General features: G+C 37.8%; 1 protein-coding gene, 1 non-coding gene and 1 pseudogene across 2 annotated transcripts; 2 read left to right on the top strand and 1 right to left on the bottom strand.

Moving 5' to 3' along the window:
* Window positions 1-5,455: 5,455 nt before the first annotated feature.
* Window positions 5,456-19,539, top strand: LOC108810737 (uncharacterized). Its single transcript, XM_018582822.2, has 15 exons — window positions 5,456-5,952; window positions 6,043-10,963; window positions 11,058-11,246; window positions 11,593-11,707; window positions 12,097-13,138; window positions 13,503-13,950; window positions 14,160-14,213; window positions 14,295-17,163; window positions 17,254-17,367; window positions 17,531-17,661; window positions 18,076-18,168; window positions 18,259-18,571; window positions 18,655-18,730; window positions 18,839-19,154; window positions 19,278-19,539. The coding sequence occupies exons 1-14, from the start codon at window positions 5,588-5,590 to the stop codon at window positions 18,936-18,938; spliced, it is 10,830 nt and encodes a 3,609-aa protein (XP_018438324.1). The 5' UTR covers window positions 5,456-5,587; the 3' UTR covers window positions 18,939-19,154; window positions 19,278-19,539.
* Window positions 19,540-20,472: 933 nt separating this feature from the next.
* Window positions 20,473-20,558, bottom strand: TRNAY-GUA (transfer RNA tyrosine (anticodon GUA)). The gene is given in 2 exon segments: window positions 20,473-20,508; window positions 20,522-20,558. It is a non-coding gene; the product is annotated as a tRNA-Tyr (tRNA).
* Window positions 20,559-20,787: 229 nt separating this feature from the next.
* LOC108810174 (uncharacterized) lies at window positions 20,788-21,343 on the top strand (annotated as a pseudogene).
* The last annotated feature ends 3,936 nt before the right edge of the window (window positions 21,344-25,279 follow it).

Here is a 25,279-nt window from a genome sequence, read left to right as displayed (position 1 = left end):
CCTCTGGGCTCAAAATCCTGTTACTCAATCATGTTCAGTTAATATAAACTTTGACATCATATTTGGAATATGTAGTTATACATACGAAAAAGATTGGATACTTACATGTATATCACCATCTAAAAAATGTGCTCGTTCATCCTGAACATATGTTTCCTCTCCCGATTGATCCTATAGTTCACACCATAATTTGTTCTCAAAAATCAGAATTAATTAAAAATATCTAGATAACATATATAGTAACCAAAACGACCAACTATTATGGGTTATATATTGACATTTCGGATAACAACTATATTCTTATTGATAACTTAGTTGAAAAAAAATTGTAGAGTCTAGTCGTGAAACTGAAAATATCAATATAACACAATGTATGAACATTAATCAATTTGGTTTAAAAATTATTTATAGAGAACTCACATTCTCGGTATAGTTGGACGTCGGAAAAGAGTTGTTCAGGTCTTCCGCAAACGATGGCTGTGACTTTGAATTGATTGCGGGTTACTGATGTTGATTCTTAAGTATGGCTTCAATACCTTCGATGATATCTCCTTTCATCTGAAACCGTTTTTGCTCTAACGTTGGAAGCATGACCGACTCTATCATGACCTTGATCTTATTCTCTACAAGCGTTCCTACCCGAGACTCAATTGAAGCGAATTCCTGGCTTGCATCCTTGACTGTGGCATTTAGATTTTTTGTCATTTCACGAATTTAGAAATTTATGGCTTCATTTTGTCATAGAGAAGCGTAGCAAACTTCGAGTCGGAGTCAATCTCAGGAACCACTGCTTTCTTTCGAGCTTTTGTTTCTCTCTTTTTAACCTTCCCCTTACCACCCATACGCTCCACATCGGTCATAGTTAATCCCCTCTTGAACATGTAATTGTTGAAACAATGCTTTTCAGAGTGTAAACGCCTAACATTTTCCACTTTTAGATCGGTGTCTTCATCGAAGTAATACTCAGCTTCATCATCCACCGGATCAGAAGACTTGTCTTCGATGATACATTTGACAGGAACCTATAACCATAGTAAACATACATTTTTTTAAAAAATAAACCTTACTAAAATGTTAAAATTATATATAACCGGTTGGAATTTGTTTTTACCTCGCATTTCTGATCAACATCCCTAGCATGTCCTGGGCTCAATGTCAATCGCTTACTAGGCTTTTCATGAAGATCATCGTCTTCCCCACCTGAGTCTGTCTCGGAAGAAGAACCAGCCTCTTGCACAACCTCCGTTAGAGCCGGTACAGCCTCAACCATTACTAACTGAATAACATGCACAAAACCTTTAAGGGCAAATGTGTTCTGACAAACCGCTACTTCATCTCTTTCCTCGATGCTGGTCATTAGCATATCAAATGTAAGCCTTCCCCAAGGTAACAAATATAATTCGTTCAAATCTCTAATCATCTCTACATACTCTTTTGGAATTTTTGTCTTCATATTTGTCGGCATCAAAACAGACGAAACCAGAGCAAGAAGAGCATACTTAATTCTAATCTCCTGGTCCATTACTGTTTTCTTTCGTAACATCCTAATCACCAATGAAACGCTAACAACATCAGAACTCCTAAACAGAGTAGGCCAATACGGAGTTTCTGCCAACAACTCTTTCTTATTCTTCCATGATTTTTTGGGAAATTCCCACATGGTAAACCACTCACAATACCAAATTCTCTTAAAGAAAATCTAATTGGGTTTCCAGCAAAACGAAACAATTTCATGCTTCTTGTTTACCTTTAGTTGTCTTGAAAGCATATATCGAGCAAATCTCCCCGAAAATGCTGGTTTATATGCGAGCTCGATAAATCTTCCAAAGGTAGAAGCTTTGATAATCTGGATTTCTCCATCGGATAAATTTTTTAGGATTGACCGGATTCCACTCGAAGGGTGATAAGCAAGAACTCGTACGCCGACTGGTTCTTCACCATCGGCAAACATGCGGTAGGGAAGGTCGATCATCTCCACATTTTCTTCTGACTCGGAAGAAATGGGTGAGTCAACCAGGCGAACACGAACCATGATTCTTGAGTAAGGAAAACTAAAATTTAGAGATGGAAAATTGAGATTGCAGAAAATTTACAAATATATTTCAAAAAGCTGCAATTAATGGCGTCGATTGGTCACTAAAACGGTTACAATAATTCAGTTAAGAAATTTCTTTACTCCCATGGAAAATAAATTCGCGAAAATATATATTGTTAGCATAAGTTTTCCTTTAGCTTACGCATGCAAGCGACATCAAATCTATATAAATCTCCTGGTCCATTACCGTTTTCTTTCGTAACATCCTAATCACCAATGAAACGCTAACAACATCAGAACTCCTAAACAGAGTAGGCCAATACGGAGTTTATGCCAACAACTCTTTCTTATTCTTCCGGGATTTTTTGGGAAATTCCCACATGGTAAACCACTCACAATACCAAATTCTCTTAAAGAAAATCTAATTGGGTTTCCAGCAAAACGAAACCAAATTTCATGCTTCTTGTTTACCTTTAGTTGTCTTGAAAGCATATATCGAGCAAATCTCTCCGAAAATGCTGGTTTATCTGCGAGCTCGATAAATCTTCCAAAGGTAGAAGTTTTGATAATCTGGATTTCTCCATCGGATAAATTTTTTAGGATTGACCGGATTCCACTCGAAGGATGATAAGCAAGAACTCGTACGCCGACTGGTTCTTCACCATCGGCAAACATGCAGTAGGGAAGGTCGATCATCTCCATATTTTCTTCTGACTCGAAAGAAATGGGTGAGTCAACCAGGCGAACACGAACCATGATTCTTGAGTAAGGAAAACTAAAATTTAGAGATGGAAAATTGAAATTGCAGAAAATTTACAAATATATTTCAAAAAGCTTCAATTAATGGCGTCGATTGGTCACTAAAACGGTTACAATAATTCAGTTAAGAAATTTCTTTACTCCCATGGAAAATAAATTCGCGAAAATATATATTGTTAGCATAGGTTTTACTTTAGCTTACGCATGCAAGCGACATCAAATCTATATAAATCAAATTGTCAGATAGAAAGTAGGTAATAGACTTAGGGATCGAAGTGGTAATACGAATTATGAATAAATAGTAATAAACAATACATATAGTTATTTTCCTAAATAGACGAAAGATGATGTATATGGAGCACAAATTCTCATAAGCAAAAGCCTTGTATACATTTTTTTCTCAACAGAACAATGCCAATACTTTTTTTTCTCAACAGAACAATGCCAATACTTTTTTTTTGTCAAAAAACAATGCCAATACTTATAGACTAGGTGATGACCCGCGCCCTGCGCGGAGTGAGACTATTTTAAAAGATAATCACATTTTATTAAAAGAAATATGATTTAAAATGCATAAAAAATTAAAACTACATGTATTTTTTTACGTACATTGTGGTTTCGTTTAATTATTTATTTCGATCATATATCATATAATTGAATTAATAAAAATAAACAAATACTAATATAATTTCTTATGATGTTAATATAATATAAGTCCAAATTTGTTTTCATAATATAAGTTAAAAAGAAACATATGAAATAGAAAAATAAAACCATGCATAAAAATATAAGAAATGATCATGCTGATCAGCAAGTTCTTAGAAAAGGACGTGAATAATGCCGTTAATAGTGTCACCAGTTGAAGCCTTCGTTCGCAATCCTATAATGAGGAATTAAATAAAATATCACATTGCGAAATTTAAAACATTAGTTAACAAAATATGTGAAAAATGTATTACCTCAGTCTGAGAGCGTCGACTTCTGGAACATTATTGGGTTCATATAAACCTGTGTATCATAAGACTTACCTAAACTCGGTATTCTGATAGAAATTTCCTAAATTTTTTCTTAATTATATTTTGTAAATGGACTATGCATTGATAATAAATGATATGTTAATATTGATTATGAAATCAAAACTTCTTACGTAAAACAATCAAAATATTTGATAAAGATTACTAACCATAATCTTCTTATTGAAAATGTGCATAAATTAGTATCATTAGGCAATTAATGTTGATTGTCTTTGGTTACTAAAATCGTGTACAAATGTGCCTAAATTAATTCAAATATTCAAACCGCATATCATCAGGCAATTAATGTTGATTGCCTTTGGTTACTAAAATCGTGTTTAATAAAATATATAAAAGTCAGTAAACATTAAGGTTTTATCAATCACGATATCATATGACCTTGATTGATACGTTTTTAATGCCAATACTAACACAAAGAACTTTAATAAGGGATTTGATTGAGATACGAATGAAATTAAAGCCTACATTAACTATGGATGTGTGAACGTATATAACATTTATTTATAGAGACGACATTACATCAACTTTTTTTTAAAAAGTTAGACTCATACAAAACGAATGCATTATAATTGTTATAACCATTGGATATTTTAACACTTTCATAGTAAAAAGGAAAAAACTATATTTTGAACTGATATAGAGACGATATTATATTTACAGATCAAAAAGTTGGACTCATATTTTTTTAACATGTTCATTGTAATGCATTATTTTTTTTATACTTTCATAGTTTAAAGATCATAGAATTATCAACCTAATCTTGATTTCGAGATAACATTATAATCACAGATCAAAAAGATGTATTCATACAAAAAGAATGCATTATCGTTTCATCATTTTCATAGTAATGCATTATATTTTTTATTAATATTAAGAAATCTTTATAAAATATGATATATGATATATATGTAAATGTAAATGTATGACGAAAATGTAAATGGAACTATAAAAGTATATAACATTAGCGGTGGTCACATGTGTTATATAAAACTATATATGTATGCACGCATTATATAAATATCATTGCCATCACTAAAATATCGACAATCATATAGCATTGACTATCAACGTTTTTTTTGTTTGGTTAGAAAATCTCAACGAATCATATAATATAGTTAATATTATAATGTGACGGGTGATGGCAAATCCTGTAATTATTCTAGTTAATAAATGGTCTTTAGATTTAAGTGGTGAGAGTGCATGTGGAGTTGCCAAATGTAAATGGCACTCATGTAAATCACACATGAAGACAAAATTTTTTTTTTTAGTGCTCCTAAAATAATATACAAGGGATAAGGAACAATGGCAAATACTTTAGGGTTTCAATTTCGTTAGACAAGCTGGCTGCATCCGCTCCTTCTTCTTCCAATTTCGTTTATTAAACATTAAACATTCAGGTGAGGATACGATAGGGTGGTTCAGGTGAGGTGATGCAGTCAGTGACGGGTAGAATTGTCGGCTGTAAAATCGTCTATAACATTCTCATAGTTTGTAATAGTATAATTATCCAGAGTTAAAAAAAAAACATTAAACATTAATAAACTTTTAAATCTAAATATTAACCCTAACCTTTACATATACATAACTTTTGTCCGTATAGTTTTGTGTTTTTCTTCCTCCTTAAACTTGAGAAATAAAAAAAGAAAAACAAAACCCAATAATTTTTCAAAGAGGAGAAGAAAAAAAGAGATGCAAAATCGGAAGGAGCAGCGCCATCGTCTTCGCCGTAGCAATCGCCACCTTCTTCAATTGAGTTGAGATGATGCAAGGCTTCCACCATCAGCAGCAACAGCAACAGCAGCTGATTTCTCTTCTCTCTGCAGCTTTACCAACTAATAATAATCCCTCTTCTTCTTCCTCTTCCTCTTCGGAACCCGTATCAACAACCTCTTCTGCTAGTAGTAGCAATGCTTCCTCTCCCTTCAAAACCACCAAGAAACCTAAAAAGCCCAAAAAGAAGATTGCTTCAGCTCCTTTGGTCAAATCGGAGAGGAACCTCGATTCGGGTCGTCTCGCTGCCTTGAAGTCTCTCCACAGAGCTATTACTTACCCTCCCAACTCCATCCTCATCGCCAATTCTGCTTCCTATCTTTGCTCTGGTCTCTGGCAACTTCTCTCTGACAAGTAAAAATCATTCCCTTCTCTATCTGATTATATATATACCCAATCACTCTTTCGGTTAAAGTCTGAATCTTTTGAATCTCTTCTCTGCAGGTCTTATGATGTGAGGCAAGCTAGTGTTTCTGCATATGGAGCTCTTTGTGCTATTCTCTGCTCTATTCCTCTCGAATTCATTGGAAGACACAACCTTTTGATGCTCGTTGATAGCTTCATTGATTGGGCTCTTCCTTTGATTAGGGATGTTAGTGTTCCAGATGGGACCACTCTTCTTGCCCTTGAAAGTGTCCGGGAGTTTCTTTCTGTTGGGGATGTTCATGTCATTGATAGGTACGCTTTGCCAATTCTTGACGCCTGCAAATCTCTTCTTGAAGATGAGAGGACTTCTATACCTTTGTTGACTCAGGCTCTCGGTGTTCTTTTCTTGATCTCTTCCAAGTTTTATGTTTTGTTCCATCCTCACTTTCTTGATATTGTTGATATGTTGCTTGGTTGGGCATTATTACAAGACCAAGCCGCCTCTGATAGGCAGATTGTTCTCGATAGCTTCTTGCAGTTTCAGAAACATTGGGTAGATAATTTAGACTTCTCGGTTGGGTTGTTATCGAAGTTTCTCGGTGACATGGATGCGTTGCTTAGTGATGGTAGTGAAGGAACCCCGGAACAGTTTTACAGGCTCCTTGCTTTGCTTTCTTGTTTCTTAGCCATCTTGCGGTCCACTGCTTCTGGGTTACTAGAGAACAATCTGCTTCATAAGATGGACCAACCTCTGAGCGAAATGATTCCTCGGCTATTGGGTTTCTTGTCTACTATGGGGCTGAGGTTTGGATGGGCTAAATGGATTGAAGATCTATGGAAGTGTTTGACTCTTCTGGCAGAAATATTGCGCGACAAGTATTCGACATACTATTTCCCTTCTCTTGAGATGTTATTCAAGAGCTTAGAGCAGAATGATAATGTGAATGCTGCTGTTCATGGCAAGATGTCAACTTCTCAGATCCATGGGACCTTAAAAACTAATCTTCAGTTACTGTCTCTACAGAAGCAAGGCCTCCTCTCTTCATGTGTGACGAAGTTGCTCTGCTTCGAATCTCCAATATCTCGGTTGCGATTGCACCCAAATCGTTTACTTACTGCAGGCTCTTCTGACACATACATATTCTTGCTTCAACATGAGAGTGAAGAAATTATTCAACAGGCGATGGAGTTATTGACGAATGAACTTGAGTTGTTGAAGACTGTACTTGTGGACTCATCAGGAAGCGAAAACAAGACTTTTGATGTTACAGCCTATGAAGCCTTCTCAAAAAACGAACTTATGGCGATGATTAACTTTGATATGAAGGTTCTCCTTTCCTGTGTTTCTCTTGGAGGGAGAAAAAGTTTGAGTGACGTACCAAAACTTGCTGTCTTGTATCATAAGAGGTCAGAGAAGTTAATTTCCTTTGTTTTTGAAAAGCTGAATCCTTTTGAGTCAGATGTTGATGCTTGTTCGGAGTTGCAAGTCAGCATTATGAGGATGTTGGAGTGTTTAGCTGCAGTTGAGCTCCTTAGCAACTGCTCCGTGCTAATTCAGCCGGGCAGCAAGCTTGTTAAAGAAACGAATCATGGGAAGACGCCAGTAAAGTATACATTTTTTACCATGGTAGTTGAGCATCTAAGGAAATACAGCTTAACGATGGTTAAAGCTCTTCGCTTTTCATCCCCTCTTGATGTAAAGCTAGTGGCGCTTGAATGGATTCAGAAATTCTGTGAGAACCTAATTGCAATATCGAAGAATCTGAATATGGATGCTTACTTCTATGAAACATTTCCGTATGCTGGTGCAGTTAGAGATATAATAATGGCGGTTTTAGATGCTGCATTTGATAGTGAACCGAAAGTGAGGAGTCTATCTGCAAAGGTTTTAGAGCTGCTTCTAGTGGTAAAGCTGATACACCCAATTTCATTTTACTCCGTTGCTGAGATCCTCCTTGAAAAGCTTGGAGATCCAGATATGAGTATAAATAATGCATTCATTAAGTTGTTATCTCATCTCTTGCCAGCTACCCAGTATGTTTGTGGCATGCACAGTGAGGTCGAACATATGGCTCTTAGGGCCGAAGTTCTTGTGCTAGGAAACGGTCACTTGCATTGGAAGCAAGTCTTTGCACTTAAGCAACTTGACCATCATTTTCAGTCGCAGCAACTTGTCTCTGTCTTGAATTATGTTTCCCAGAGATGGAAAGTTTCTTTTTCTTCTTGGATCCAAGGGCTTATTAATACTTTTCAGGGAACAAAGGATACGGATGATGGGCATACTGATCAAAACCTTATCAAGAGTGGGTGGTTGGCGATAAAAGCTGAGAAAGGCTCGATTGAGAGAATCTGCTTGGCGAATAACCTGGCAGGCGCTTGGTGGGCTGTGCATGAAGCTGCTAGGTTTTGTGTTAGCACACGTCTCCGTACTAACTTTGGTGGCCCTACTCAAACTTTTGCAGTCCTAGAGCGAATGCTATTAGACATCACAACTGTGCTGCAGGTTGATAGCGAGCAAAATGTTGTTGGCTCTTCTGGTGCCCATCTCTTACCCATGAGGTTACTGTTGGATTTTGTAGAGGCGTTGAAAAAAAACGTGTACAATGCGTATGAGGGGACTGCTGTTTTATCCTCAGCACCTCAACAAAGTGTCCTGTTTTTCCGAGCCAACCGGAAAGTTTGCGAAGAATGGTTTTCTCGTATATCCGAACCAATGATGAACGCTGGTGTATCACTCCAGTCTCACAATGCCACGGTTGAGTATTGCACATTGCGGCTTGAAGAGCTAAAAGGTCGTGCAACATTAGTGAAGAAAGAAAAGTATAAAGTACAGGCTTCTGACAATCTTCACAATACTGGAGCTCAGATAACTTCGGACATCTCAGGAATTTTGCGGAAATTGTCATTGGCTTTGAGTCAGAATCATGATACACATGCTCTGCTTGGCGTTAGCAAATGGGTATCAATGAATTTATCTCCTTTGGTCGCAGAAGAAAGTGACAGTCAGAAGCTCAGTGGTGAATTAGCGTTGTTTCCATGGATCACAGGGTTGATTTATCAGTCAGATGGACGATATGAGAAAGCGGCTGCATATTTTGCTCACTTATTAGAGGAAGAAGACTGTCTCAGCTCTATGGGTTCTGATGACATCCATTTTGTAATTGAACGGATAATTGAGAGTTATGCTGCTTTATCTGATTGGAAATCTCTAGATTCCTGGCTTTCAGAGTTACAGGCTCTTCGTGCAAGGCATGCGGGCAAAAGCTTTTCAGGTTCTTTGACTGCAGCTGGAAATGAAATGAATGCAATACGGGCCTTGGCACGCTTTGATGAAGGAGATATTCAGGGGGCATGGGCGTGTCTTGATTTAACGCCTAAAACTAGTGCTGAGCCGTCACTTAACCCAAAGCTGGCCTTGCAAAGAAGTGAACAGATGCTTTTGCAGGCAATGCTTTTCCAAGCTGAAGGAAATACTCAAAAGGTTTCACATACTTTACAGAAGGCCCGATCAATGCTGGATGAAACCTCAATAGCTCTTTCATTTGATGGATTATCTGAGACAGCGCCATATGCCACACAGTTGCATTGCCTCTATGCTTTTGAAGAGAGTCATCAGATGAGAGACAGCGAACCTAAGCAGAAACACAATAATTTGATGTTAAGCTCCTGCGTCTGGTCAATGCAGTCTATGATCAATAGAATTCATCGTGACTGCAGCCCTTGGTTAAAAGTTCTACGAACTTATAGGACAATATCGCCGACTGCCTGGGTTACCCTAAAGCTTTGCATGGACTTGTTTGGATTTGCTCGCAAACAAGGAAATTTCTTGCTTGCAAATCACCTTAAAGTCTATTTGAATGATCATGTATCCAGTTGTGATGAGGTTAAGCTGCGGGACTTTCTTATATCAGATCTGCAGTACCAGGGAGCCTTGCTGATGTATAAGGAAAACAAAGTTCAAGATGCTGTTGTGGATCTTTGGTCGTTTGTACAGCCTGAGGTAACTGCGTTACATCCAGTATGTTTGGATACTGGTGTGGCCTTCTTAAAGGCAAAAGCATGCTTAAAACTTGCAACTTGGCTCAAAGGGGATGCTAGTTCTGTGGATTTGGAAAAGGTCGTCTTTAAGATATCAGCAGATTTTAACAGAACTGAAATTCCTTCATCTGTAAGTAGCGAGCCTTTGTTATACGAGAGCTCAAAGCCAAGCATAAAGGCTATCAGTGAGGAGATGATTGGCACGGTTACAAAAGTGTCCACCCAACTTTGTTCTGCGATGGGAAAATCTTGGATTTCATATGCTTCTTGGTGTTTTCGTCAGGCAACAGAGTCTTTAAGCAAATCTAATGAGTCCATCATCCAGACATCCTTCTCTACAAGAATTCTTGCTCAAGAGATCCAACCTGGAAAGTTTCGCTTGACTGAGGATGAGACTCAATCGGTGGAGTCTATTGTTATGCAGTTTCTTCAGAACGATGATTCGAAGGATCTCACAAACATTGAGCAAGATGGAAACCATCATACAAGTACGGCAGACCACTCCGAAGTAAGAATGAAAGCATTGCAGAAGCAAGTCATTGAAACGATAGAAAATGCAGCTGCAGCTCCTGGTGGAGAAGATTGTGACTGGGATAGTCTCTCTGCTCATCTAGCTTCCCAATTAACTGATATACTGCTCTGCGCAAAGGAAAATGGGGAAGATACTGATATAGCACCTATTGTTAAAAGGCTGATTGAAGTTTGGTGGTCGCTGAGGAAAAGACGGGTATCTCTCTTTGGGCATTCAGCACTTGGCTTCGCACAGTACCTTCGTTATTCATCAAAAAATCTACGCACTAGTGAGTTTACAGGGGTAGACTATGATCCACTGAACAAAAAAGCTGGTAGCCATACATTAAGATCAACACTGTATATTTTGCACATCCTTCTGAACTACGGAGTGGAGTTAAAAGATACACTGATACATGCTCTTTCGATACTTCCCTTGGAGCCTTGGCAGGTGAGAAGCTCTCTCTCTCTCTCTCTCTCTCTCTTGTTTCTATGTCTCTGGGATAAAATCGAATTTCTAATCTCTCCGATAACAATATTCACAGGAAGTAACACCTCAGCTTTTTGCTCGGTTGAGTTCTCACCCCGAGGAGGTGGTGCGAAAAGAAATAGAAGGCTTGCTAATAATGCTGGCGAAGTTGTGTCCTTGGTCCATAGTGTATCCAACACTTGTAGACGTGAATGCATGTGACGAGAAGCCGTCTGAAGAGCTGTTGCACGTAAAGGCCTGTCTGGTATTATTTATACCTTAAACTTCAATCTGATTTAAATTTGTTCTTACTTTTCTGTCAGAACGGTGCATATATTCCAAGCTAAAGCGACCATATATGCATCAAATATTCAAATTTCATGATCACCCACATATCAAACCTGGTTAATGTCTTCCCCTAAAAAGGAATGTCAACCTCCCAAATCCTGAGCACTTTGCTGATGTCATGGAAATTTTTAATATCTACATGTTTGTTTGTATAATTTTCCTCTAAGCTGACTGCATAAACTCTGTCTAACTTTTCGTTCTTTGTGAGAGTTGTTTCGTAGGGCTGCACCAACTGATATGTGCTTTGTGATGTTCCTCTGCAGGCTGAACTATATCCAAGATTGATCCAAGATGTGCAGCTTATGCTTAATGAGCTTGGGAATGTGACTGTCCTTTGGGAGGAACTGTGGCTCAGCACACTGCAAGATCTCCACATGGGTAACCTTAAATTTCTAGCTTATAATTCTCAACCAGCTCGTACTTAAGTGACCTTCGATATCCAACCAAAACTGACTTCTTCACGTGCAACATATGCCAATTATATCTAAAGAATAGGTTGAATAAACTTGATCGTGACTGTAGTGCCAGCTTATCAACTTGCTGTAAGTCGGTTAGAGTTTCAGGGTTGCAATAGGGAAGCAACATAATGTGTAGAATTTTTGGTGAACGTAAATATATAGAGTTCTGAAGGTGTTATTTTGCTAGAGATTTTTCTTGGATTATTTGAACGTCAGATGTTGTGTTTCATTCAGTTGCCTATGTTGTTTCGCAATCACTTTTTCGGATCAGCGGAGGAAAGTAAATTTAATTTTCACTTCTTTTTCCAGATGTAATAAGGCGGATAAACCTGTTGAAAGAAGAGGCTGCTCGTGTTTCAGAAAATGTTACTCTGAGCCAGAGTGAAAAGAATGATATAAATGCTGCAAGATATTCTGCAATGATGGCCCCTATTGTTGTTGCATTGGAACGTCGCTTGGCTTCAACCTCTAGGAAGCCTGTAACACCTCATGAGGTTTGGTTCTATGAGGAGTACATAGAACGTTTAAATTCAGCAATATTGACATTTAAAGCTCCTCCCACGCCGGCTGCTCTGGGGGAAGTTTGGCGTCCTTTTGATAGTATTGCCACGTCTCTGGCTTCTCATCAAAAGAAGTCATCAATATCTCTAAAGGAAGTTGCTCCTAGTTTGTCTTTGTTATCTTCCTGTAACATTCCAATGCCTGGCCTGGAGAAGCAGCCCACCTTGTCTGAATCTGACACTTCACTCCAGGGAATAGTCACTGTTTCTTCTCTCTCAGATCATGTGACGATCCTTCCAACCAAGACACGACCTAAAAAGCTTATTATGATTGGCTCAGATGGAAAGAAATATATTTATCTCTTAAAAGGCAGGGAAGACTTGCGCCTTGACGCTAGAATTATGCAATTGCTTCAGGCAATTAACACTTTCTTCTGCTCCTCTCGAGCAACAGATGGTGGTACTATTGGCATTCGCTATTATTCTGTCACTCCTATTAGTGGTAGAGCTGGTCTAATCCAGTGGGTAGACAATGTTATAAGCGTATATAGCATTTTCAGGTCTTGGCAGACACGTGCCAAGCTTTCCCAAATGCCGCCATCAGCTCCGGGTAGTGCAAAAAGTCCAGATCTACCACCTGTTCCTCGACCGAGTGATATGTTTTATGGGAAAATGATCCCGGCCCTCAAGGAGAAAGGCATAAGAAGAGTGATTTCACGAAGAGACTGGCCTCATGATGTTAAGCGTCAAGTACAATTGGATCTTATGAAGGAGGTGCCAAAACAACTACTGCACCGGGAACTTTGGTGTGCTAGTGAAGGGTTCAAAGCCTTCGAAACAAAGTTAAAAAGGTACTTAGCAAATATAATATATAACACTCAACTGTTTTAACAATACCCCTAGGAAGCTCTAGCGAACAAAACAGCATTCCCTTTCCTGACAAATTGAATAACAAATAAAAAGGTTTCTATTCACTTAGAGGAGTACGAAGTGATCACTATTTTTTATAAGGCATTATCGGTTTGAGAAACCTTGGGAGATTGTTAATTGGGATTTGGGAACGTTATCTGATTGCTTTAAAAGTGGATAAATAGATCAGACCTGCTGTTTTGGTCCCATGATTTCTTATGCTGCTGTGATATTAGACATCATCACACATTTACTTGGGTTATTTTGTGAACTTGAAAATAAAGATGAGAAATTTCTGATTTACAGGTACTCTGGTAGTGTCGCAGCTATGAGTATAGTTGGTCACATGCTCGGCCTTGGGGACAGACATTTGGATAACATCCTCATGGACTTTTGTAGCGGGGATGTGGTACATATAGATTACAATGTCTGTTTTGATAAAGGGCAACGGCTTGAAGTTCCTGAGATAGTACCATTTCGGCTAACCCAGACAATGGAAGCTGCGTTGGGGTTGACAGGTGTTGAAGGCACATTTAGAGCAAATTGTGAAGCTGTTCTTGGTGTTCTGAGGCAAAACAAGGACACACTCTTGATGTTGATGGAGGTTTTTGTTTGGGACCCACTTGTTGAGTGGACCCGAGGAAATTCCCATGATGATGCTGCCATTGGTGGTGAGGAAAGAAAAGATATGGAGGTCGCCGTTAGCTTGAGTTTGTTTTCATCAAGAGTGCATGAAATCCGTGTTCGGTTGCAGGTAAGCATTCGTTGCACCAAAGTAGACATAATACATCATAATTGTTCCGTTCTCGTTTATGTTCATTTGTCTTTTATTTCACAGTACATGCCTTCTCCTAGAAAATTAAATTCTGGTAGAATTAGCATTACGTGCCACACACTATGACATAGTAAGCTTGGTTTACTTGCATACTCTTAACTATACTGGTTTTTCCCTGTTCCTTACAGGAGCATCATGATCTCTTACTCGCCGCATTACCAGCTGTTGGATTGTCTCTGGAGGTAAGATGGTTTCTTTCTGTGTCTCTGAATTGACATTGGACCCGTTTGATAGCTTAATGATGGTAAAATTTTGTGTTTCAGCGGTTTTCCAAGGTGCTGAATCATTATGAGATCGCATCATCTGTTTTTCTTCAAGCTGATCAAGAAAGGTCAAAACTTATTCTTCGCGAGACGTCTGCAAAGACTACAGTTGCAGAAGCAGCTTGCAATTCAGAAAACATTCGTGCTTCTTTTGAGATTCAAGCTCAAGAATTTTCTCGAGCAAAAGCCTTGGCCTCTGAAAAAGCTCAAGAAACAGCGGTTTGGATGGAGCAGCGTGGAAAGATCCTTGGTGCCTTACGAAGAGATATGATTCCTGAAATTACTACCCCCACAGTGTTTACGGACATATTGGGTTCTTTGTCCTTGACATCTGCTGTTCTTGTTGCTGGAGTTCGACTGACTATAGTTCCGGAGCCAACACAAGCACAATGCAACAATATTGACAAAGAAATTTCTCTTCTAGTTAACGATCTCAATGACGGCGTCTCCTCTGCTTTGGCTGCACTTCAAACATATTCTTTGGCTTTGCAAAGAATTTTACCTTTGAACTACCATACAACAAGTCAGGTATATGATTGGTCTCAAATCTTGCAGTTAGCTGCGCATGCTCTGTCTACGGAAATCTTCTCCCTTGCCAAAAGACAGGCTGGTGAACAGTTTGCAAAAATACATGGGGATGACTCTCAATCTGTCAGGAGCTGCTACGATGATCTGTGTCGTAAAGTTGAAAAGTATGAAGATGATGTAAAGAAGTTGGAGGAAGAGTATGCAGAACTGGCAGCCGCAATTGGAATGGGACCTGAATCGAAGGCTAAGGATCGTCTTTTCTATGGTTTGATTAATTATATGCAGTCTCGAGGACTTGTGGAAAGCACCAATACTGGTTTATCTGATAAATATGTGGCTACCAAAAGAGTGAATCTTCAGGACTCTGGAAAGAGAACGTTTGAAGATTCTGGAGAAAGAACGTCGAAGGCATTAGATTTGTTGCACACATCCATCAGTTCACTCTATGATCGGTCAAAGGAAAAAGTACACTATATTTTGAATGCTTCGACAGAAAGAAATGATTTAAACGAAAGCCTTGCATTCGAATCTAGGAGTCTGAGCACTAATTTAGAGGCGCAGATAGAGATGTGCATGATAGTAGTGGACTTTCTTAACGAGGTAAAACATTACGCTGGTCAGCAGATTTCTAATGTGGGAGAAAGTTTGACTGGGTCTGCTCACCGTGTTGAAGACAACTGGGCTTCGATCTTCCACAGAAGCTTGCTTTCATCGAAGACTTTAATTGCACAAATGACAGACGTTGTTGTACCTGATGTTCTTAAAACGTACTTGTTAAGTAATTCAGATCTCATGGATGCCTTTGGATTGATATCTCAGGTCCGTGGAACCATAGATACTGCACTGGAGCAACTCGTAGAGATAAAGGTGGAAAGAGATTCCTTGGTTGAACTTGAGCAAGACTACTTGAAAAAGATTGGCCATATTACTGAGGGGCAACGAGCTCTTGAAATAGCAGCTTTGAAAAGCAGGGAACATCTATCATGGGAAGAGGTTGAGGAATTTGCTTCTCAAGGAGAGGCTTGCCGGACACAGCTTGACCAACTTAATCAATCATGGGGCCAGAGGCTATCATTGCTCGTAAAGAAAGAAGCGCAAGTTAAAAATGCTCTTGTCTCAGCTGAGAAACAGTTTCGGCTGCTCACTAATGCAGATGAATGCAAGAAGCTTAATAATCTCAGAAGTTCTACGATATTGGTTGAATTGGTTAAGCCTTTCAGTGAAATGGAACAGCTAGATAAAACGTTATCCTCCTTAAGTTGCTCAGCGGATTCTATGTCAGATTTGCTCCCTGCTTTTGGGGGTCTCCTGAGCTGTGAGCAATCACTATCTGAGAGTGTATGGCGGTTCAGAAGTGTACTTAATGATCATTCCTTCTTCATCTGGAAAGTAGGCATCATATATTCATTCCTTGATTCATGCATACATGATGCTACCCTGTCAGTGGATCAGACATTAGGACTTGAGCAGCTAATTCTATTTATAAAGAAGAAGTTTGAGTTCCAACTTCAAGAACGAGTAGATTGTTACCTAGCAGGAAGCGTTGCTCCTGCGTTTTTATCTCAGATGGATAAAGAACACGAGCGTTTGAAACACTTCTCAGAGGAAAAAGGTGTTAGAGGAGATCAAGTGAAGCCAGAATATAGTCATCATCGGAAACAAGTCCATACAATGCTCGAGGAATTTTGCAATGCTCATGAAACTACTATCGCAGCAAAATCAGCAGCGTCTCGTATGAAGAAACAAGTTAAGGACATAACTGATGCTCTTCGTCGGACAAGCCTTGATATTGTCCAAATGGAATGGATGAACGACACTACATTGACCCCTTCACAGAACATTAGGACTTCATTGCAACAAGTATTTGTCAGTGATGATAAATTATATTCTAGTTTCTTAGATCTCAACAGAGCTAAGCTACTAGAAACTATACGTTCCGCTATTCCCCAAATCACTAGGTCGATAGAAAGACTACAAGCTTGCGAGAAAAACTCAATCATAGCTGAAGGACAACTAGAGAGAGCGATTGGGTGGGCTTGTGGTGGATCTAGTTCTGCTGCAGCTGGAACTTCTTCTGCCAAGATGTCTGGTATTCCTACTGAGTTTCATGACCATTTGTCGAGACGCCGGCAGTTGCTCTGGGATGCTAGAGAGAAAGCATCAAACATTGCCAAAATCTGCATGTCTCTTCTGGAGTTTGAAGCATCAAGAGATGGAATTTTCCGAAATCCGTGTGAGGCTCTTGAGGGTGATCCAAGAATCAGAGGGGACTCCAGGGCATGGCAGAAAACTTATAAGAACTTAGTTACGCGACTGGAGGTTACTTATCAATCCTTCACACGTAAGTGACTGAATCATTTTGATAGGAAAAATAAATGTCCGTACATATTTTGAAATCGATAATTGTATTGTTTGGTTGGTACTATTTTAGATGTTGAACAAGAATGGAAACTTGCTCAAAGCACCTTGGAAGCTGCTTCTACTGGTCTATATTCTGCAACAAATGATCTTTCGATTGCTTCTGTGAAAGCTAAGTCTGCGTCAGGTTAGATTTTTTATCCTCTTCTTAGCCTAGAATTCCCACTTTCTAGAAATTGCATTTCGTTTACTAAAATTTCTTGCCATATTCGTTATTTTGTTGATCGTTGTTAGGAAATATTGCTGCATATAACAAATATGATCCCAAATCTATATATTTAATGTTATAGGTGATCTGCAAAGTGGTCTTCTGTCAGTGATGGATTGCACACATGAAGTTAGTGTTGCATTAGCTTCTTTTCTCCGGGCATCAAGAGGCCACACTGCTTTGACCACTGAAACTGGTGCACTGCTCAAAGAGGTATTCCTATTAGCTTTTGTTTTTCTGACTTCCTGGTTTATCTTATTATATTGTTGCTAGGATACTATAGTTTTTACTTGAATCTTAGTTCTACTTGTCGGAGATTAGAACCATCTGTCCAAGTTCTCTTACTTATGAAGTGAACTCTTACATTCTATCTCTGGAAAACTCAAATTCAGTGTGATTATATATAGTCTGCAATTCTTTTGGTTTTGAGCCAAATGTGGTATCAGATCTTTGATGCTATATGTGAGCCTCTAGAACTAGAGGATTTAATGGTTACTGGTTAGGTCTTGATTTGCGTCGAAATTTTGATTGATTGCAAGAATCTATGATGGTCTAACAAATTTGGATCTCAAGAATACGCTGACATAAATGCTAGGTATGTGATATATTGTGTGTGATTAATTGTAGGTTCTCGCAACAACAGGGGATCTGCATGATGTTCATAGCTTGGGAAAGGAGGCAGCCACTTTACACCATTCTCTTGTGGATGATCTTTCAAAGGTGTTTACGTCTTGCACGTCGGTGCTTATGGTTTTGTTGTTTTGATTTTTCTTTCTAGTCAATGACTTTAGTTCTTGAATATATAAACAGGCAAATGCGATCCTTGTTCCTCTAAACTCAACTTTGTCAAAGGATAATGCTCTTATTGCTGAAGCACTGGCCAAGGAAAGCGAGACAGACATTGAAGTTTCGTCCATTCATGGGCAAGCTATATATCAATCTTATGGTGAAAAAATTGGAGAGATCTATCAGAACCTTAGACCTTTGGTACCATCTATTGCATCTTCGGTGAAGGGTCTATATCCAATGTTAACTAGGCTCGCACAAATTGCAAGTGAACAATCTGAGGTTCAAAGTGATGTTGCTTCTCCTCCAACACGGACACATACTCGAACCACAAGAGGTTAGTCTATCAATCCAAGTGCTTACAATGATTCCCCAAGCAAATTGAGAACCTAAGGCGGCTTCTTGCAATGATAAATGCAGGTAAAAATGCTTATGCACTGTCAGTTCTCAAGTCCATGGAGATGAAGATAGATGGCCGAAATATTGCTGATAACAGGTACATTTCAAATATCCAACTTGCTGCCAATAAACTCTTATTATTTAGGATGTAAACTTAAAAAAAAAAAGAACTTACATCAGCAAGTGTTGTTAACCATTTCCATAGGGAGGTTAGTATTCCAGAGCAGGTGGATTATCTAATCAAGCAAGCCACAAGTGTTGATAATCTCTGCAACATGTATGAAGGTTGGACTCCCTGGATTTAGACAAAATGATTTGAATCAGACAGAAGTTTGACCAACGGGTCGCCTCGAAGTCTCCGAGAGATGCCACATCATGTTGTTATTGCCGATGCATTTAGTATCTCATGATGGTGCACTCAACCGGTCATTGGTATTAGAAAGCGGATCTATCTTTGTGATTGGAACAGGGCATGTCTACAAATGGGTGTTAAGCTTGAACGTTGTGGCTGTGTTATCGAGGTAAGCTATTTGAAAACTCAAGAGAGACAGATCCATTCCATTTTGTAACAAAGAAAGTTTACTTCAGTTCCATTTTGGGGTTTGAATTTCTCACTTATCTTCATCTGTTGCTACCACTTTCAGCGCACTAAATGCGGCGAAAAGGGTCTTGGAATCATCAGCAGAACAGGGTGAAAGACATCTCATAGGAGACTGCGTTTTAAACTTTTGGAGTTCTTTGGACAGAGCTCAGATATACTGTTGCTTTTAACCTTCCAGATGCAGCAGCACGCTGTAAGACTCCAATCTCATCTGGTGTGTACACTATTCAAATAAGTTTGTGTATTTAAGAAAATAACGTATGAACACTCTCAATGATGGTTAGACCAGAAACTAGTATTTTGCATTTTCTGTTTCAAAACTTATCAAAACTACTTTTGGAAAACAAAAGCATAACTTCGACAACTAAGACACGAAAGGAATCGCTACGAAATGGATATATCAATCTAATTCGGATTACAATCATTCAAAGATATTCATCAAAACCAGTGCCATTTGGGGTTTGAAAATAATTAACAATGGAATGAGATAAGAAGAAGTGTGGATTGGGCCAGACCATTGGACTAGGGCTGGGCAAAAAATCCGAACCCGAAAAACCAAACCGAATCCGATCCGAAAAAGTAGCACCGAATCCGAACCAAAATTGATTAAATATCCGAACGGGTTCAAAATTTTGGTATTTAAAAAATCGAAACTGAAACCGATCCGAACCGAAGTATTTCGGGTACCCGAATGTATCCAAAATAGATTTATATACTTAAATATATAAATTATTTTTAGACATAATGTATATTAAAAACAATCAAAATATATAAGATACCTTTAAGTTTTCAAAAATACTCGAAAAATATATAAAAATAGTAAAAAGTAAATGTTTAAAATAGCTAAAGTATACTAAAAACACCAAAATAGTTAAATATATATTGATTCTCTATCCAAATATTCAAAGAAAACCAATATATATGTTAAATTTAGGTATTTTAACATATTTGTTATTAAAATTTATATGTAATATATTATCTTTTTATAGATTTTGAAAATTTAAAGTATATAATGAATTTTAAAATTTTTAAAATAATTTGAATAGGTTATGTGAACCCGAGCCGAACCCGCAAAGATTCGAACCGACATTTATAAATACCCAAATGAGACTAAAATCTTTGACCCCGAAAACCCGAAACCCGAATGGATACCCGAACGCCCACCCCTACATTGAACTATATGACACGTCATGACTCAATCCTATTTGCTCTTGCGAAGAAAAAAATAATACTAAAATTCCGACCTGCCGGAATCGAACCAGCGACCTAAAGATTTTCTGTCACAGACTACAGTCTTCCGCTCTACCAACTGAGCTAAGGTCGGTTGTTGGAACAATTTTAACCCGTAACGTATTTGTAGTAAATCATAGTTGAAATTAGCCGTTGGTTTTGTTTTTCTTTTCTGGTCGTCAAGCGTGTCATTTATTTGTATAACTTGTAAAATTCAAGAAGGCGCAACGCGCAAGATTCTTTTTGATGATCTGACCGGCAATTAGATGAAAAACTTTATACATATCTCAAAAAGACAATTCTTCTTGACTTGTATTATTGGATTGGTCTCCATACCACCAAGGTGTCCACGTTTTCTCCTTTCTCCATCAATGACACAAGCATATGAAAACCCATCGAACTTACCATGGTTTTCTAAGTCAAAATGACTAAACAACCCTCTCCTTTCTCTCTCATTCATATTTTCAAATTAGGATCAACAAGAAAAAAAAAAAGAATGGCAAAAGCTATGGAGGTCTGGGTGGGAGAGATGAAAAAGATGGGTGAGAAGATAAACCTAGAAACCCATTGATGCAAAAGAAGAAGAGTACATCTTCTTTTGTGTCTAAACAACAGCAAGGAGAAGAAGAAAGAGGACTTAAACAAAAGACAAGCGAGAAAGATGAAGCTGCAACCATGTCTGAACTCACTGTATGTCTTCTCATGGACCGTTTTGTTCCATGGTGATACTCCGATATACTATTTTGAGATCTCCCATTTGGTGATGATGTGTATGCATATCTAGATTTATAACATGTATTATCTATGTCTATAGAAGTTGTCATGTTCCTACATTTCCTTGTAAATTTATGAAAGCGATGTGTTTAAGAGCACCAATCATCTATTTTGTTCAATCAAGAATGTTCAATTATTAGACCGGGAATCATCTGGAGATGGATATTTCCATTCACTCTGAAATTGTGAACATTCATAGGACACACACACACCATTCTAAGGAAAAAAATAACAAGAAATTATGACAATTATAGAGTTCTGTTTACACAAAACACTACAGAATTATTTGCCTACCATATTTGATCATTTGTTGTCGAACATATACAAAATTACACAACTACACAATTATCAATCAGATTTTAAACAACATTTCCAATTAAAAAAAACCCCTAAGAATACCTAAACAAACTAGAAGTACGTCTAGTGATAACTTGTTTATTCAACTTCGAAGAAAAATCCCCTCCCAGGCCCATCTTAAGGAAGCCCATCACTTCATGTAGCCCATATCTAAATACTGTATTACGAGATTAGTTAGTAGACTTGGAAATATAAGGTAATATAATAATTAGAGGTTCAAACGATGAGGCTAATGATGATTTTTTTTTGGGTTTACGCCATAGAGTGAACCAACCAATAAAAATGAGGAAGCTTCCGGTGGATATGTTTTGTGGCGGTCGACACCTCTTTTGCTCTCTCTATGGCGATTTAGGGTTTTCTAGGTTGAATCCCGGTTTTAGTTAAGCAGATCTAGCGAATTGTTCAGTTCTATTTTCTGTTTTTAGTTTTATTTTTAGCTTTCCTAATACACTTGCTTGTTTCAAAAAAGCCCCAAAAAACTAATATGAAAACTTAAAAAAAAAACTAAGGGGATGACAAATTAATATTTATCACTTATGACCAAACAAAAACGTTGAAGTTATTTTAAGATTCTATCATTTGGAAGTCTACATTTAACAAAAAAAGTATACAAGGTGTAGGGTTTCCTAAGAAGTCTACATAGCAGATTATCCGAAGTCTACATAGTAGACTGGTGTCAAAAGAAAAGAAAACACAGTAGACTTATTTTGAAATATACGTAGTAATTTGATCTAATAATTTTATTTTATCAATGTATAAAAATAATTTTTGTGAATGTTTTTTTATAAATTACCAATATAAGAAGAAATATGAGGTATATAGATTAAATTTTAATAACAAAATGTTCAAAGATGTATGTATCTTTAGGTCAGATTTCTTATTTATCAACTTAAATTTATGCATAAATATCTAGTAATTTATGTTTTACAATATTTTTATTTTTGATACATGATTAATTAAGAATGTTTGGTTATCAAGTAGACATTCAGAGTTTGGGGTTTGTGGTCTTATATTTTATTTTTGATAAATGATTAATTAAGAGTTTTTGGTTATCAAGTAGACATTCAAAGTTTGGGGTTTGTGGTTTAGAGTTTAGTAGACTTGATTTTAGTGGATAGAACACTTCTTTTCAGTCCACTAATATTGAATATTACAGAAATTAAAATCATATATTAAAACTACCAAAACAATGAAGAAAGAAAATTGTTACATCATATATTAACATTATTAAAATAAATAAAAAATTAACAATAATGAAACTATCGTAGTAGACTTCCAAAAATAATTTACAAAATAGTACTTCCAAAAAGTCTACAAGATAGACTTCCAAAAAGTCTTCAAGACATGACTTTCAATGAAATCGACTCCAAGTTGTTTGTTTTGGGTCTGGTGTGGCGCGTCTTTTCTATGTCTGGTTCTCTATGGGTTGTTTGGGCTCATACTGAGTTGATGAAGTCAGGATTATTTTGGGATGTAAAGGAGTCTTCTAAAGGCTCTTGGCTGTGGCGGAAACTACTAAAGCTCTGACCACTGGCTTCTACTTTTCTGCGGCAAGATGTCAGAAATGGTGAATCTAGCTACCTCTGGTTCGATGATTGGCTAGGAACAGGGAGACTTATTGATGAAACAGGAGATATAGGTCCTCGATTAAATTGAGAATGGAGAATGGAGAATGGAGAATGGAGAATGGAGAATGGAGAATGAGAGGGCGAGGCAGAAGAGTGTTTACCAATATTTACGACAAAATTGAGAGTGCACAGAGGCGGGATGCAAATATAGGCAGAGATGTTGTTTTGTGGCGTCACAATGAGAGTGATTTTGAAGATCATTTCTCTTATACCAGAACATGGGATCAGATAAGAATCAGGGGTCAGGAGGTGCCTTAGTATCGTTTAGTTTGGTACACTCAAGGCGAACCTCGTCAAGCTTTTATTGTATGACTGGCGATTCAAGATAGACTACCTACTGGAGTGTGTATGAGGAACTGGGGAATTACTCAGGGGTGTGTGTTTTGTGGCCAAAGAGATGAAAGCAGTGACCATCTATTCTTTGCATGTCCTGTGACCTATACTATATGGACTACCCTCACAAGCAATCTGTTGGAATCCTTTGCAAACCCAGACTGGTTTATTGTGATTACCTCTCTCCTAAAGCCAACTCGGAACAAGCTTGATGCTTTTCTGCTACGTTTGGTTTTTCACTCTTCAGTCTACCTCATTTGGAAGGAGCGCAAATCTCGTAGGCATCAAGGAGCATGTTTGAATACGGAGACACTGGTCAGGCATATTGACAAATCCATCTGTAATAGGATTGTGTCATTGAAGTAAGCTGGAAGCCATAAACTAGCAGGGTTACTTCGCAGGTGGTTTGAAACTTTCTCGAGATGACATGTTTTGCGCATAAGCTCCAGTTTTTATTCTTTGTGCAGTTAGTTCTTCACTCTAGCTACTAATTTTTCTCATTGTAAATGTCCATTCATTCTTTGATTAACTAATATAAAATTTAATTTAAAAAATATATCGACTCTATAATTTTAAGTTTAGTAATCTATTGAGTCGGAGGTTTTAACTTAGTTACAACTTTTGTCTCCTTATGTAAAAAAAATTACACACATTCTCTCTCTCTAAAATGACTGCATACATTTCTAAAATCCTCACACTTCTCTTTGAAAGTCTCTCCCTTCTTTCTAAAACTCTCTCTCTTCTCTCTAAGACTATCTCATTTCATTCTAAACTCTCTCTTTTCTCTCTAACCTCTTTGAATTTGAAGGAAAAACATTAGTTTAATTTATTGATTCTCATGTATTTCTCACAATATTATCTTGTTTTGCAGGTTTCATCATTCATGATTTTATCTCCTCCTCTAAAAATGTAAGATTTAGAAAAGTATTTGACAAATTAGGCTTAAAATGAAGTCTGCTTAGAAGTTAAAGACTTTATTTGAAGTTTACTACATATAAATTTTAAGCAGACTTCATTTTTTTTTTGTCATCATCGAAATAACAGACTCAAACTGACTCTGTGAACCAAACAGAAAGATCTGCGTCCATGTGAACGACAAATGACGGTTGATTCCTCACACTACGTGCTAGACTATCCGCCTTTAAGTTCTTCGTCCGGGGTACATCAACGATCTCTGAGCTTAAGAAGCTCTCCTTCAGGGTCTTGATATCTTCCAAATAACTTGCAAAAGCTGGCCATTCTTCTAGTTTCGAAGCCATCTTCACCAATTGAGAACAATCCGTTGCAAACGTGACCTGAGATTGACGTAAATTCTTCATACATTCCATTGTCCATACTAGTGCTTCCACCTCTGCGTGAAGAGGAGAAACACTGGCCCTAACATTCCTTGCCCCCATTAGAGCATCAAAATCTTGTAAGGTACTATACCAACCTTGTCTTGAGAAAAAGCTTTATCTTTCCATGAGACATCCGTAAAACACCACCGTCCTTGATTTTGTACTGGGGCTGTCTCTATATTATATGGAGTCGTCTTTGTTGGGATTGCAACTTATGCGTCTGCCCAAAATGTCGATTCTGTAACAGCGAATTTAAGTATATCCTTGGGTTCAACCTCCAGATTACTAAACACTTTATTATTCCTACTTTTCCATATATACCATAAGATCCAGGCATACTGATGATCGTCCATCTGCGGAACAACTCTCCAAAAAAGATGGTCCAT

Source organism: Raphanus sativus, chromosome 6 (assembly GCF_000801105.2).
Source record: "Raphanus sativus cultivar WK10039 chromosome 6, ASM80110v3, whole genome shotgun sequence".
NCBI lineage: Eukaryota > Viridiplantae > Streptophyta > Magnoliopsida > Brassicales > Brassicaceae > Raphanus > Raphanus sativus.
Note: the sequence above shows the minus strand (reverse complement) of the source record. Positions and strands in the feature narration are given on the sequence as shown.

Coding starts and splice junctions, on each gene's coding strand:
- LOC108810737 (XM_018582822.2), top strand. CDS start 5,588: ATGATGCAAGGCTTCCACCATCAGCAGCAACAGCAACAGCAGCTGATT. Junction 13,951..14,159: donor AAATCCGTGTTCGGTTGCAG/GTAAGCATTCGT, acceptor TGTTCCTTACAG/GAGCATCATGATCTCTTACT. Junction 17,662..18,075: donor CTGGTGCACTGCTCAAAGAG/GTATTCCTATTA, acceptor GATTAATTGTAG/GTTCTCGCAACAACAGGGGA.